Raw genomic sequence first — 14962 nt, 5'->3', positions numbered from 1 at the left:
TAGCAATTCTGGCCTTTTTTTTTTTTCATTGTTGTTTTCTGTTCTGTTACGTCGCTCCCTGTGCGCTATAAATATGTGCGCTCTATCTGTGTATACAGCTCTGTGACATCATCTGTACCGCCCACACTGATGCCCAATCACCAGCGTCTTCTATACCTGCTGCTGTGATGCGCCCCCCCCCCCCCCGTGGAGAAGACCCGCCCCTTGTCTCTACTGTGTTGCAGCCCACTGAACTACAACTGGTAGATGGGGGGGCATGCTGGGGATTGTAGTTCACACACAAGTGTTAGTAAGCCGTGTTATAGACTGTATATAGAACATGTGAGTGTTCTGTGTATATAGTATATAGAGCATGTGTCACACACCCTGTATAGAACATGTCACACGCATACACTGCACATATAAGCTGTACATACGTGTTCTGTGTAACGTGTTCTGTGATGTCTGCAGGTTTCCATTCCTACCAGTGGATGGTCGGCTGTGAGCTGGATGATGACGGCAGCATCACAGGATACAATCAGCACGGATATGATGGAGGGGAGTTCATGGCGCTGGACACACGGACCTGGACATTCATCGCCACCATGAGCCAGGCGCAGATCAGCACACAGAGATGGAACAGTCCGGAGGTACAAGCGGGGGAGAGCTACAGGAATTATCTGGAGAATGAATGTATAGAATGGCTGAAGATCTACGTGGAGAACGGGAGAGAAGATCTGGAGAGGAGAGGTGAGGCTCATCATCACGTGTCACATATATGTGTGTGGAGCTGCGGCCATCGCACATCCGTCTACACAGCGGGTTATCAGCGTCAGGACAGTCAGAGATTGTTTATTCCCACCTTCCAAGAGCCGCCGGCAGACGCAGCCGGACGAGGACTTTGTTTTAGCGAGATGAGTTGTACTTTTCTGTAACGGCACCATTTTGTATACATTATAATGTAATATATAACTTATTACAGGGGTTTTCACCAAAATACCATTGATGAACTGCAGGCTGGGGTCCTTTTTATATCCATGTGGGCTACATCTGCAGTTACAAGCGCCGGCCACCAAACGGGGGCAGAACAGTGGCTTACACTCCACCTCCAAAATGTAGCACCGCCGTCAGCGGGCCCTGACCGGTCAACTTTTCATGAACTATCCCGAGGACTCGTCATCAGTAGTAGTTTCGTGGAAAACCCCTGCATCCTTTTTTTTTTTTTTGGAGTAGGAGAGAAATGGGGGGGGGGGGGGGGGACAGGAATTCCACCATTTCTTGTTTGGCTTTTCTTTTCGCCGTGCGGTATACAGTATACATGACCTGTTAGGCCGGTCTCACACCACCAGATTTGAATTGCGGATCCCGCAATAGTCGTCCGTGTGGATGATCCGCGGTAAAACACAAGTGTTGAAAGGCATATATTTTCAAAGTTCCCCTCACACCCGCGGATACAAATTACATATTACGCAAGCGGGAGAAAAATCTCAGCATGCTGTATTTTAGTGAGGATTCCTTGCGGACGGCCTCCATTGATGTCTATGGATGCGTGCGACCCAGAGCCGGTACGTAACTAACATTGCGTAGGAGCGGCGAATTGCTTGTGACTTCATAGGAGACGAGAGAAAATAAGAATGACTATCGGGGCGGTGTTGTCCTACTTTCTGATGCCATTCCGTGCCGACAATACGCTGTGTATATGCGCAATTCATGGCTCAGATATGAAGCTGCTGTTGGTGATTTATTATAAAGGGATATTACGGTCCAGACCCCCCCCCATCCCACTCAGTATATAATACAGGTAGACTAGCACAGCGCCATCTGGTGGTGCAGTATGTGACATACAGAACAGCCCCCAGCTCTTACTGTAAGGCCGCTCTCACACATAATACTCTTTACAGCGTTTACCGCGGCGTTTCAGACTTCAGTGGGGCCTCGCAGACTAGTGTTAAAAATGCCGTGATTTTCGGGCGCCGTCTGCTCTATTACGCGTTTTAGCGCTTTTTTACGTATCTCATCACCCATCTGAATGACGGGGTGCGTTAAAGAACGCTGTATAATGCATTCAAAGGTGAGGTACAACACCGCTTTAAAACACAACGTTTTCCCAACGGTGTGTGAGAGCGGCCGGACTGATGTAGGCTGAAGACCGGGACACATTCTGGCTTATCTCCTCCCCAAGGCAAAAAGGTGAACTGACGCCCCACTAACGCTGCCATCGGGATACGGTCCTCGCTGCGGGGTCCCCACACCATCACTCATCCAGATCATCCTGGTAGTGCGGCTGCTGACGCTGCGCTGGGCCGAGGTGGTCTGACCAGGAGTCTTCCAGTAATACAGGCTACAGTCAGGCAGGTTCATTAACGAGGTCCCGGCTGAAGATCAGGACTGGCAGCAAACCATAAGTCGGAGTCAGGCAAGAGCCCGAATATACACAAATGGGGGCTCCATCACAAGTGATAGTAGGAGAGCGATTGCTTCAGTATCCTCCCTGAGGGAAAGATATCAGATATAGCAGGGAATGGCTGGTGATTGATGGGGGATGGGATTAAGGAGCGCACGGTGGCCCTTCACAAATGGGGAGGGAGAATGTGGGAGCCCTATGGTCAGATGACGGCAGCGAGCAGAGTCAGAGGTGCAGCGTTGGGCACGAACAGGTGGCTGACTGCAACCCCAGGAACAGGTGAGCAGCAGCGGCGCGCCATGACTAAACTGGCTAGGTGGCAAACCGACCCGCCATCATGTTCTAAATCTGTGTAGTCCAACACTATCCGCTCCACCAGGGGGCAGCACTAGTACCCGAGATTACACTGGCTGATCGGTGTAAGAAAGCCCCACTGATCCCCCTGCTACTGTATCAGTCGGTGACGGCACTAGTACTAGAGATCACACTTACTGATCGGTGTAAGGGACCCCTACCTATCCCCCTGCTATCAGACAGGGACGGCACTGGTATCGGAGATCACACTTGCTGATCGGTGTGAGGGACCCCCACTGATCCCCCTGCTATCAGCCGGGGGCAGCACTAGTACCAGAGATCACACTTACTGATCAGTGTAAGGGACCCCCACTGATCCCCCTACTATCAGCCGGGGGCAGCACTAGTACCAGAGATCACACTTGGGGTCGTTCAGAGCCTCCGTTGCTGAATTCTGTGATAATAGTGCAGCATGCTGCGAGGACTCATCCTGTTGAAGTCGGGTTTTATATAATTATATTTAGCACAAAACTCAGTTGCCTTAAGTGCATTTTAACCCCTTGATGACTTAGCCAATTGTAGCCCAGAACCAGTAGATCATTTTCCTTCCTCTTCCAGCAGTTATAGGTATTCTAAGTGTTTTAGTGTCGCTCTGACACCTCAGAGGGGTAAAAACACGTCGATTCCCTTTAAGTGAGTTTGGTCCCCGGCTGCCATAGCAGCTCATCATCTCCCTGAGATCACATAGTGAGGGCTGCCGATGGTGTGACCAATGGAGTCCTCTCCCTATTAGGTGCAGCTGTCCCTATTCAGTGTAGTATGTAAGGGGTTAAACTCCTTAAATCGTAGTTCTGCTGGTTGTATGGAGCAGACCTGTTCTTATATGAGGTGTAGAAGGGCCTGAGTGTTATACACGGTATGGGGTCTGGTTGCATGGAGGATACCTGTTCTTATATGAGGTGTAGAAGGGCCTGAGTGTTATACACGGTATGGGGTCTGGTTGCATGGAGGATACCTGTTCTTATATGAGGTGTAGAAGATCCTGAGTGTTATACACGGTATGGGGTCTGGTTGTATGGAGGATACCTGTTCTTATATGACGTGTAGAAGGGCCTGAGTGTTATACACGGTATGGGGGGCTGGTTGTATGGAGGATACCTGTTCTTATGATGTGTAGAAGGGGGTACTGAGTGTTAGGGCTCCTTCCCACGGACGGATTTCCCGCAGCTATTGGGTTCTATTGAACCTAATAGCACAATGCTTACGGTGCAGGATTCCACCGCGGAATTCCGCACCGTAAAATCACCCGTCCTCACCCGCGGCATGCTCTATTTGCCGCAGGTGTATGCGCGGAAGGCTTCCATTGCAGTCAATGTAGCACAGCGGAAGATAGCGTGAAACCGCTTTCCTGCCTACCGCCAGCCGCATCATATGACGCTGCGGCGCATCACGCGCTCTATTGTGCATGCGCGCCGAAGCGGGACGTAGGACGCCAGATCCGGAGGTAAGTACTGGAGTCTATGGGGGGGCGCCGTGACGGCCGTGTGAAGCCGGCCTAACACACAGTATGGGGGACTATACTGATTGTACGGAGGAGACCTGTTCTTATATAAGGTGTAGAAGGGGGTCCTGAGTGTTATACACAGTACAAGGCTCTGCTGATTATATGGAGGAGATCTGTTATGTGTTATAGAAGGAGGTCCTGAGTGTTATACACAGTACGGGGGGCTGATTGTACGGAGGAGACCTGTTCTTATATAAGGTGTAGAAGGGGGTCCTGAGTGTTATACACAGTACGGGGGGCTGATTGTACGGAGGAGACCTGTTCTTATATGAAGTGTAAAAGGGGGTCCTGAGTGTTCTTATATGAGGTGTAAAAGGGGGTCCTGAGTGTTACACAGTATGGGGGGCTCTGCTGATTGTATGGAGGAGACCTGTTATGAGGTGTATAGGGGGGTCATCAGTGTTATACACAGTACAGGGGGCTCTACTGATTGTACGGAGGAGACCTGTTCTCATATGTGGTGTAGAAGGGGGTTCTGGGTGTTATACACAGTACAGGGGGCTCTACTGATTGTACAAAGGAGACCTGTTCTTATATAAGGTGTAGAAGGGGGTCCTGAGTGTTATACACAGTATGGGGGGCTGATTGTGCGGCGGAGACCTGTTCTTATGAGTATAGAGGGTCCTGAGTGTTATACACAGTACGGGGGACTGATTGTACAGAGGAGAAGACACATCAGATCTGCGCTGCAGGGGGTCACTTACATTCTCTTTTCTTCTTTCCCCCTCAGTTCGGCCGCAGGTGAAGGTATCCGCTCGGGATGAAGAAGACGCCATGACGCTTCACTGCCTGGTGTACGGCTTCCATCCCAGGCATGTGGATGTGAAGTGGATGAAGAACGGGGTGGACGACGTTCCTTCATATCACACCACACATGTCCTCCCCAATCCTGATGGCACCTATCAGATCAGGGTCAGTGCAGAAGTGATCCCCAAAGAGGGCGACAGCTACTCCTGTTATGTGGATCACAGCAGCCTGGGGGCGCCGCTGAGCATTGTGTGGGGTAAGTTGCATCCTTGCGGTGTGGATGATGGGAGTAGACTATAGAATATGTCAGGATTAGTGATCAGTATTGTGATATGTAATTATTAGAGATGAGCGAACGCGTTCGTCCGAGCTTGATATTCGTGCGAATATTAGGGTGTTCGGGATGTTCGTTATTCGTAACGAACACCATGCGGTGTTCTGGTTACTTTCACTTCCTTCCCTGAGACGTTTGCGCGCTTTTCTGGCCAATTGAAAGACAGGGAAGGCATTACAACTTCCCCCTGCAACGTTTAAGCCCTATACCACCCCCCTGCTGTGAGTGGCTGGGGAGATCAGGTGTTCGCCTAATATAAAAGTCGGCCCCTCCCGCGGCTCGCCTCAGATGCGGTGTGAGTTAGATGAGGGACAGTGCTGTTTATACCGGAGCTGCTGTAGGGAAAGAATTGGTAGTTAGTGTAGGCTTCAAGACCCCCCAAAGGTCCTTATTAGGGCCACTGATAGCTGTGTGTTGGCTGCTGTTAGCAGTGGCATTTTTTTTTTTCTCAAAATCGCCTCTGCAGACCGTTGCACCTGGCATTAGGGACAGAAGTGCTGCATAGGCAGGGAGAGTGTTAGGAGTGAGTGTAGCCTTCAAGAACCTCAACGGTCCTTTCTAGGGCCATATTTATCCGTGTGCAGTACTGTCCAGGCTGCTGTTGGCTGTGCTGCATTTTTTTTGGGCTTCTCAAAATCGCCTCTGCAGAGCATTCCACCCTCCATTGATACTGCAGGGAAAGAATTGTATAGGCAGGGCCACAACACAGTTATTATTCATAGAATATACGCAGTGCGGCCTTTTGGTGGGAAAAAACTGAAAAGAAATCTATTTGTCCAGCCTGTGTCCGTCCTTACGGGCGGTGGAGACGTGTGAGCTGCGTGAAATACATTGCTAAATCATACGCACCCAGCTACGCTTTACTGCTGGCTTCGCCATTTGCTTTCCTTAATTGGGAAAAAAAATACCTGCTCTCCAAGAGTTATAATAACTCTGCTACCCTCACGTTCTGTGACACATAAGCAGGGACACAGCACAGTTATTAAACTTCGCAGGTTCATTGAATATACGCAGTGCTGCCTGTTGGTGGGAAAAAACTGAAAAGAAATCTATTTGTCCAGCCTCTGTCCGTACTAACGCCTGTGGAGACGTGTGAGCTGCGTGAAATACATTGCTAAATCATACGCACCCAGCTACGCTTTACTGCTGGCTTCGCCATTTGCTTTCCTTAATTGGGAAAAAAAATACCTGCTCTCCAAGAGTTATAATAACTCTGCTACCCTCACGTTCTGTGACACATAAGCAGGGACACAGCACAGTTATTAAACTTCGCAGGTTCATTGAATATACGCAGTGCTGCCTGTTGGTGGGAAAAAACTGAAAAGAAATCTATTTGTCCAGCCTCTGTCCGTACTAACGCCTGTGGAGACGTGTGAGCTGCGTGAAATACATTGCTAAATCATACGCACCCAGCTACGCTTTACTGCTGGCTTCGCCATTTGCTTTCCTTAATTGGGAAAAAAAATACCTGCTCTCCAAGAGTTATAATAACTCTGCTACCCTCACGTTCTGTGACACATAAGCAGGGACACAGCACAGTTATTAAACTTCTCATGTTCATTGAATATACGCAGTGCTGCCTGTTGGTGGGAAAAAACTGAAAAGAAATCTATTTGTCCAGCCTCTGTCCGTACTAACGCCTGTGGAGACGTGTGAGCTGCGTGAAATACATTGCTAAATCATACGCACCCAGCTACGCTTTACTGCTGGCTTCGCCATTTGCTTTCCTTAATTGGGAAAAAAAATACCTGCTCTCCAAGAGTTATAATAACTCTGCTACCCTCACGTTCTGTGACACATAAGCAGGGACACAGCACAGTTATTAAACTTCGCAGGTTCATTGAATATACGCAGTGCTGCCTGTTGGTGGGAAAAAACTGAAAAGAAATCTATTTGTCCAGCCTCTGTCCGTACTAACGCCTGTGGAGACGTGTGAGCTGCGTGAAATACATTGCTAAATCATACGCACCCAGCTACGCTTTACTGCTGGCTTCGCCATTTGCTTTCCTTAATTGGGAAAAAAAATACCTGCTCTCCAAGAGTTATAATAACTCTGCTACCCTCACGTTCTGTGACACATAAGCAGGGACACAGCACAGTTATTAAACTTAGATAATTCATTCACTAGAGGCAGTGGGGCCTTTCGTTTTCCAAAAAGGGCAAAAATTATATTTGGCCTGCAGTCTTGCGCCAATTTATTTCCTGCCTGGGAAATCTAATCACTGGTAATACAGCATGCTGAGGGGTAGGGGTAAGCCTAGAGGACGTGGACGTGGACGTGGCCGAGGACGCGGAGGGCCAAGTGAGGGTGTGGGCACAGGCCAAGCTCCTGATCCAGGTGTGTCGCAGCTGTCTGCTGCGCGATTAGGAGAGAGGCACGTTTCTGGCGTCCCCACATTCATCGCCCAATTAATGGGTCCACGCGGGAGACGGTTATTAGAAAATGAGCAGTGTGAGCAGGTCCTGTCCTGGATGGCAGAAAGTGCTTCGAGCAACCTATCGTCTACCCGCAGTTCTGCGCCGTCCACTGCTGCCAATCCGAATCCTCTGTCTGCTGCTCCTCCTTCCTCCCAGCCTCCTCACTCCACTACAATGACACCTGCTCAGGAGCGGGAACACTCCCAGGAACTGTTCTCGGGCCCCTGCTCAGATTGGGCAGCAGCGGTTCCTCTCCCACCAGAGGAGTTTATAGTCACTGATGCCCAACCATTCGAAAGTTCCCGGGGTCCGGGGGATGAGGCTGGGGACTTCCGCCAACTGTCTCAACAACTTTCTGTGGGTGAGGAGGACGATGACGATCATACACAGTTGTCTTGCAGTGAGGTAGTAGTAAGGGCAGTAAGTCCGAGGGAGCAGCGCACAGAGGATTCGGAGGAAGAGCAGCAGGACGATGAGGTGACTGACCCCACCTGGTGTGCAACGCTTACTCAGGAGGACAGGTCTTCAGAGGGGGAGTCAAGGGCATCAGCAGGGCAGGTTGCAAGAGGCAGTGCGGTGGCCAGGGCCAGGGGTAGAGGCAGGGCCAGACCGAATAATCCACCAAGTGTTTCCCAAAGCGCCCCCTCGCGCCATGCCACCCTGCGGAGGCCGAGGTGCTCTAAGGTCTGGCAGTTTTTCACAGAGACGCCTGACGACCGACGAACAGTGGTGTGCAACCTTTGTCGCGCAAAGCTCAGCCGGGGAGCCAACACCAACAGCCTCACCACCACCACCATGCGCAGACATATGATGGCCAAGCACCCCGCAAGGTGGGACAAAGGCCGTTCACCGCCTCCGGTTTGCACCCCTGCCTCTCCCCCTGTGCCCCAACCTGCCACTGAGATGCAACCCCCCTCTCAGGACACAGGCACTACCGCCTCATGGCCTGCACCCACACCCTCATCTCCGCTGTCCTCGGCCCCATCCAGCAGTGTAGTTCAGCGCACCGTTCAGCCGTCGCTTGCGCAAGTGTTCGAGCGCAAGCGCAAGTACGCCGCCACGCACCCGCACGCTCAAACGTTAACCGTCCGCATAGCAAAATTCATCAGCCTTGAGATGCTGCCGTATAGGGTTGTGGAAACGGAGTCCTTCAAAAGTATCATGGAGGCGGCGGCCCCGCGCTACTCAGTTCCCAGTCGCCACTACTTTTCCCGATGTGCCGTCCCAGCCCTGCACGACCACGTCTCCCGCAACATTGTGCGCGCCCTCACCAACGCGGTTACTGCCACGGTCCACTTAACTACGGACACGTGGACAAGCACAGGCGGGCAGGGCCACTACATCTCCCTGACGGCACATTGGGTGAATTTAGTGGAGGCTGGGACAGAGTCAGAGCCTGGGACCGCTCACGTCCTACCCACCCCCAGAATTGCGGGCCCCAGCTCGGTGGTGGTATCTGCGGAGGTGTATGCTTCCTCCACTAAAGCACCCTCCTCCTCCTCCTCCTCCTCTGTCTCACAATCAAGATGTGTTAGCAGCAGCATGTCGCCAGCAGTCGGTGTCGCGCGGTGTGGCAGCACAGCGGTGGGCAAGCGTCAGCAGGCCGTGCTGAAACTACTCAGCTTAGGCGATAAGAGGCACACGGCCCACGAACTGCTGCAGGGTCTGACACAGCAGACCGACCGCTGGCTTGCGCCGCTGAGCCTCCAACCGGGCATGGTCGTGTGTGACAACGGCCGTAACCTGGTGGCGGCTCTGCAGCTCGGCAGCCTCACGCACGTGCCATGCCTGGCCCACGTCTTTAATTTGGTGGTTCAGCGCTTTCTGAAAAGCTACCCACGCTTGTCAGACCTGCTCGTAAAGGCGCGCCGGCTCTGCGCACATTTCCGCAAGTCCCACACGGACGCTGCCACCCTGCGCACCCTGCAACATCACTTTAAGCTGCCAGTGCACCGACTGCTGTGCGACGTGCCCACACGGTGGAACTCTACGCTCCACATGTTGGCCAGGCTCTATGAACAGCGTAGAGCTATAGTCGAATACCAACTCCAACATGGGCGGCGCAGTGGGAGTCAGCCTCCTCAATTCCTTTCAGAAGAGTGGGCCTGGTTGGCAGACATCTGCCATGTCCTTGGTAATTTTGAGGAGTCTACCCAGGTGGTGAGCGGCGATGCTACAATCATTAGCGTCACCATTCCTCTGCTATGCATCTTGAGAAATTCCCTGCAAACCATAAAGGCAGCTGCTTTGCGCTCGGAAACGGGGGCGGGGGAAGACAGTATGCCGCTGGATAGTCAGGGCACCCTCCTGTCTATTTCTCAGCGCGTACAGGAGGAGGAGGAGCATGAGGAGGATGAGGAGGAGGGGGAAGAGACAGCTTGGCCCGCTGCTGACGGTACACCGGCTGATTGCCTGTCATCCTTTCAGCGTGTATGGCCTGAGGAGGAGGAGGAGGAGGAGGAGGATCCTGAAAGTGATCTTCCTAGTGAAGACAGCCATGTGTTGCGTACAGGTACCCTGGCACACATGGCTGACTTCATGTTAGGATGCCTTTCTCGTGACCCTCGCGTTGCACGCATTCTGGCCACTACGGATTACTGGGTGTACACACTGCTCGATCCACGGTATAAGGAGAACCTGCCCACTCTGATTCCCGAAGAGGAAAGGGGTTCGAGAGTGTTGCTATACCACAGGACCCTTGCGGACAAGCTGATGGTAAAATTCCCAGCCGACAGCGCTAGTGGCAGAAGGCGCAGTTCCGAGGGCCATGTTGCAGGGGATGTGCGTAGATCGAGCAGCATGTACATCCCAGGCAGTGCAACAGTCTTTAAGGGCCTGGCCAGCTTTATGGCTCCCCACCAAGACTGTGTCACCGCTCCCCAGTCACGGCTGAGTCGGCGGGAGCACTGCAAAAGGATGGTGAGGGAGTACGTAGCGGATCGCACGACCATCCTTGGTGACGCCTCTGCCCCCTACAACTACTGGGTGTCGAAGCTGGACACGTGGCCTGAACTAGCCCTGTATGCCCTTGAGGTGCTTGCTTGTCCTGCGGCTAGCGTGTTGTCGGAGAGGGTGTTTAGTGCGGCTGGGGGAATCATCACCGATAAGCGTAGCCGCTTGTCAACCGACAGTGCCGACAGGCTAACACTCATCAAGATGAACAAAGGCTGGATTTCCCCAGACTTCTGTTCTCCACCAGCGGACAGCAGCGATACGTAAGCAATACGTAGGCTGCACCCGCGGATGGAAGCTACGTTCTCTCTCACCATCCAAAACGGGGACATTTCTGCTTCATCAATCTGTGTCTAATATTCCTCCTCCTCCTCCTCCTGCTCCTCCTCCTGAAACCTCACGTAATCACGCTGAACGGGCAATTTTTCTTAGGGCCACAAGGCTCAGTCAAATAATTTTTCAGAACAATTTTTATAAGTTTCAATGCGCTTAAAAGCATTGGAACTTTAACTTGAACCAATTTTTCGTTACACTGGGCTGCCTCCAGGCCTAGTTACCACTTAAGCCACATTAACCAAAGCGATTAATGGGTTTCACCTGCCCTCTTGGCTGGCCATGGCCAATTTTTGGGATGTACATTAGTACTGTTGATACAGCAATTTTTGTGGGCCCTCGCCTACAGTGTAATCAAATTAATTTTTAGCCCACCTGCATTACAGCTGACGTAACCTCAGCTGTGTTGGGCAATGCAATGGGATATTTTTATGTACCGCCGGTGGGTTCCAGGGAGCCACCCATGCTGTAGGTGCACACGGAGTTTTTAATACATCTGTACACTTCTAAAGAACCCCAGTCTGACTGGGGCATGCAGTGTGGGCCGAAGCCCACCTGCATTAAGCACGACATTACTACCTCAGCTGTGTTGGGCAATGCAATGGGATATTTCTATGTACCGCCGGTGGCTTCCTGGCACCCACCCAGGCAGTGGGTCCACAGGGAATTATAAATGCATCTGTTTCCACTTATAAAGAAACCCAGTCTGACTGGGGCATGCAGTGTGGGCCAAAGCCCACCTGCATTAAGCACGACATTACTACCTCAGCTGTGTTGGGCAATGCAATGGGATATTTTTATGTACCGCCGGTGGGTTCCAGGGAGCCACCCATGCTGTAGGTGCACACGGAGTTTTTAATACATCTGTACACTTCTAAAGAACCCCAGTCTGACTGGGGCATGCAGTGTGGGCCGAAGCCCACCTGCATTAAGCACGACATTACTACCTCAGCTGTGTTGGGCAATGCAATGGGATATTTCTATGTACCGCCGGTGGCTTCCTGGCACCCACCCAGGCAGTGGGTCCACAGGGAATTATAAATGCATCTGTTTCCACTTATAAAGAAACCCAGTCTGACTGGGGCATGCAGTGTGGGCCGAAACCCACCTGCATTAACCCTTTCCAGTCCACTGTGTGACCTGTGAAGACATTAGGGTTTAAGGCTGTACAGCTCCGTTGTTGGTAGACGTCCGTCGGGGTTCTCTTACTGTATATTGCCAGCCTCTCTGCTGTCGGAGCCTATCCTACGTGTCAGCTCATGCAGTACTGGCTTTAGCCAGCATATAGCGCCGTTGTATAACGGCAGAAAAAGAGTAAGCCCCCTAGGAAAACCATATACAAATTGGATTGGAAAGGGTTAAGCACAACATTACTACCTCAGCTGTGTTGGGCAATGCAATGGGATATTTCTATGTACCGCCGGTGGCTTCCTGGCACCCACCCATGCTGTAGGTGCACACGGAGTTTTTACTACATCTGTACACTTATAAAGAACCCCAGTCAGACTGGGGCATGCAGTGTGGGCCGAAGCCCACCTGCATTAAGCACGACATTACTACCTCAGCTGTGTTGGGCAATGCAATGGGATATTTCTGTGTACCGCCGGTGGGTTCCAGGGAGCCACCCATGCTGTGGGTCGACAGGGACTTCACAATAGGGAGTTGTACCTGCCTGTGTCTATGAATTAAAAAGCCCGGTCTGACTGGGGCATGCAGACACCTTGACAGAATGAATAGTGTGTGGCACATAGGTTCCCCATTGCTATGCCCACGTGTGCAGCTCCTGATGGCAGTGGCACAGGATTCTATTTCTCATTGCTTCTGTACAGCATTGTGGGCTATCGCTCCGCCACTTTTAAAGAGGGTCGCTGCCTAGCCGTGCCAACCCTCTGCAGTGTGTGCCTGCGGTTCCTCCTCATGGCAGACGCACTTCTAAATAGACATGAGTGTGGCGTGGCATGAGGGCAGCTGAAGGCTGCGCAGGGGCACTTTGGTGTGCGCTGTGGGGGGGAGGGGGGGCGGTTGGTCAGCATGTAAGCCAGGAGAAGTGGCAGCGGAGTGTCATGCAGGCAGTGATTGTGCTTTGTTGTAGCTAGTGTGGTGCTTAGCAAAGGTATGCCATGCTAATGAGGGCTTTTCAGAAGTAAAAGTTGTTGGGAGGGGGGGGGGCCCACTCTTGCCGGTATTGTGGCTTAATAGTGGGACCTGTGAACTTGAGATGCAGCCCAACATGTAGCCCCTCGCCTGCCCTATCCGTCACTGTGTCATTCCCATCACTTTCCTGAATTGCCCAGATTTTCACACATGAAAACCTTAGCGAGCATCGGCGAAATACAAAAATGTTCTGGTCGCCCATTGACTTCAATGGGGTTCGTTGTTCGAAACGAACCCTCGAGCATCACGGGAAGTTCGTTACGAATAACGAACACCCGAACATTTTGGTGTTCGCTCATCTCTAGTAATTATGTAATCTATTGATGGCCAGCATCTCAGTAAGGGGAACCTGTTGACCCTGAGCACAACTATAAACTAAGTTATGATGTTCCAGGAGGTGATGATAGGGGGGGAAGGGGGGGGGGCTTCGGAGTACAAAATATACTTCTCTCAGCTCCCCATCACCTTCCCTGATACCATAACTTCGTGGTGATGTTTGGAGGTGACCGGTTCCCCTTAACCCCTTAATGCCATAAGATGTAAGGTTATGCCCTGGCAGGGTGGTAGTTAACACAACAGGACATAAACTTGTGTCCGGTGGATAGCGCGGGTTCAGATAGCAACAGCAGGGATTGATGAGAACACTGATCCCTGCTGCTAAGCCCTTACATGCCGCAATTAATGTACACTCTGCAGCATGTAAAGTGTTCACCAAGGGAGCGCTCTCTCCCTGTCTTGTCATCGGCCCTCCACGATTACATCACCAGACTCTGGTGTCCGGGCCTGCCATGGCCTATGATCACTATTGTGAGCGATAAGGCATTGCAGTACAGAAGTATTGCAATGTATTATCATAGTGATCATAGCTATTATGGTTCAAATCCCCTACAGGGACATAAAATACACTATATATACTCAAAAATGGTACCAATAAAGACTACAGTTCGCCATGTAAAACGTAAGACCTCATATGGCTGATGGGAAAATAAACAAGTTCTGGCTTTTTAAAAGTAGAGATGAACACACCCCCCCCCCCCTCTTTGTTTTTTACTGCTTAAACATCGCACTATTATACATGGGAAAACAGCAGGGAGAGAAGGCAGAACTGATCTTTTTTTTTTTTCCTCGCGCGTAGGAATATCTTCCTGTTGTTCTTCTCAAACTCTCATACTATGGCGCATAAGGGTAAAAACACGCGGGCACAAGCACTAATACGCTTGCTGCTACGGAGCGTATTGGAGCATGAACCGCTTCTTTGTTTGGACTCTTCAGACTCCGGGCTATAGTACATGGGATCTTACGCTTTATTAAAACCTTACCAAACTCTTATAAATAACCGGCACAGACCCCAATATTGGATAAAGAAGGCCGCGGTGTTTATTAACGGGGTTACAAACATTGGGGAGAAATGTAACCAATCAATAACCATTACAGTTCATGTAAACTCTGTCTTAGGCTCCATAGAGAGTGACATATCATCCATCCATCATGTACATAAAGCTCCCAGATCCCATGAGGCTCCATAGAAGGTGACATATCATCCATCCATCATGTACATAAAGCTCCCAGATCTCATGAGGCTCCATAGAAGGTGACATATCATCCATCCAACATGTACATAAAGCTCCCAGATCCCATGAGGCTCCATAGAGAGTGACATATCATCCATCCGTCATGTACATAAAGCTCCCAGATCCCATGAGGCTCCATAGAGGGTGACATATCATCCATCCATCATGTACATAAAGCTCCCAGATCCCATGAGGCTCCATAGAAGGTGACA

General features: G+C 51.1%; 1 protein-coding gene across 3 annotated transcripts in view; it reads left to right on the top strand.

The window, feature by feature from the left end:
* The window catches only part of LOC136633338 (class I histocompatibility antigen, F10 alpha chain-like), a 64488-nt gene that overhangs the window by 40918 nt on the left and 8608 nt on the right, over positions 1-14962 (top strand). For all 3 annotated transcript variants that reach the window (XM_066609001.1, XM_066608999.1, XM_066609000.1), the window contains exons 3-4: positions 451-729; positions 4972-5244. In XM_066609001.1, the coding sequence (XP_066465098.1) occupies positions 451-729; positions 4972-5244 (552 nt within the window). The remainder of the gene's footprint in view (positions 1-450; positions 730-4971; positions 5245-14962) is intronic.

This window comes from Eleutherodactylus coqui, chromosome 6 (genome assembly GCF_035609145.1).
Source record: "Eleutherodactylus coqui strain aEleCoq1 chromosome 6, aEleCoq1.hap1, whole genome shotgun sequence".
NCBI lineage: Eukaryota > Metazoa > Chordata > Amphibia > Anura > Eleutherodactylidae > Eleutherodactylus > Eleutherodactylus coqui.
The sequence above is the reverse complement of the archived record's forward strand: the minus strand, read 5'-3'. Positions and strand labels throughout refer to the sequence as shown.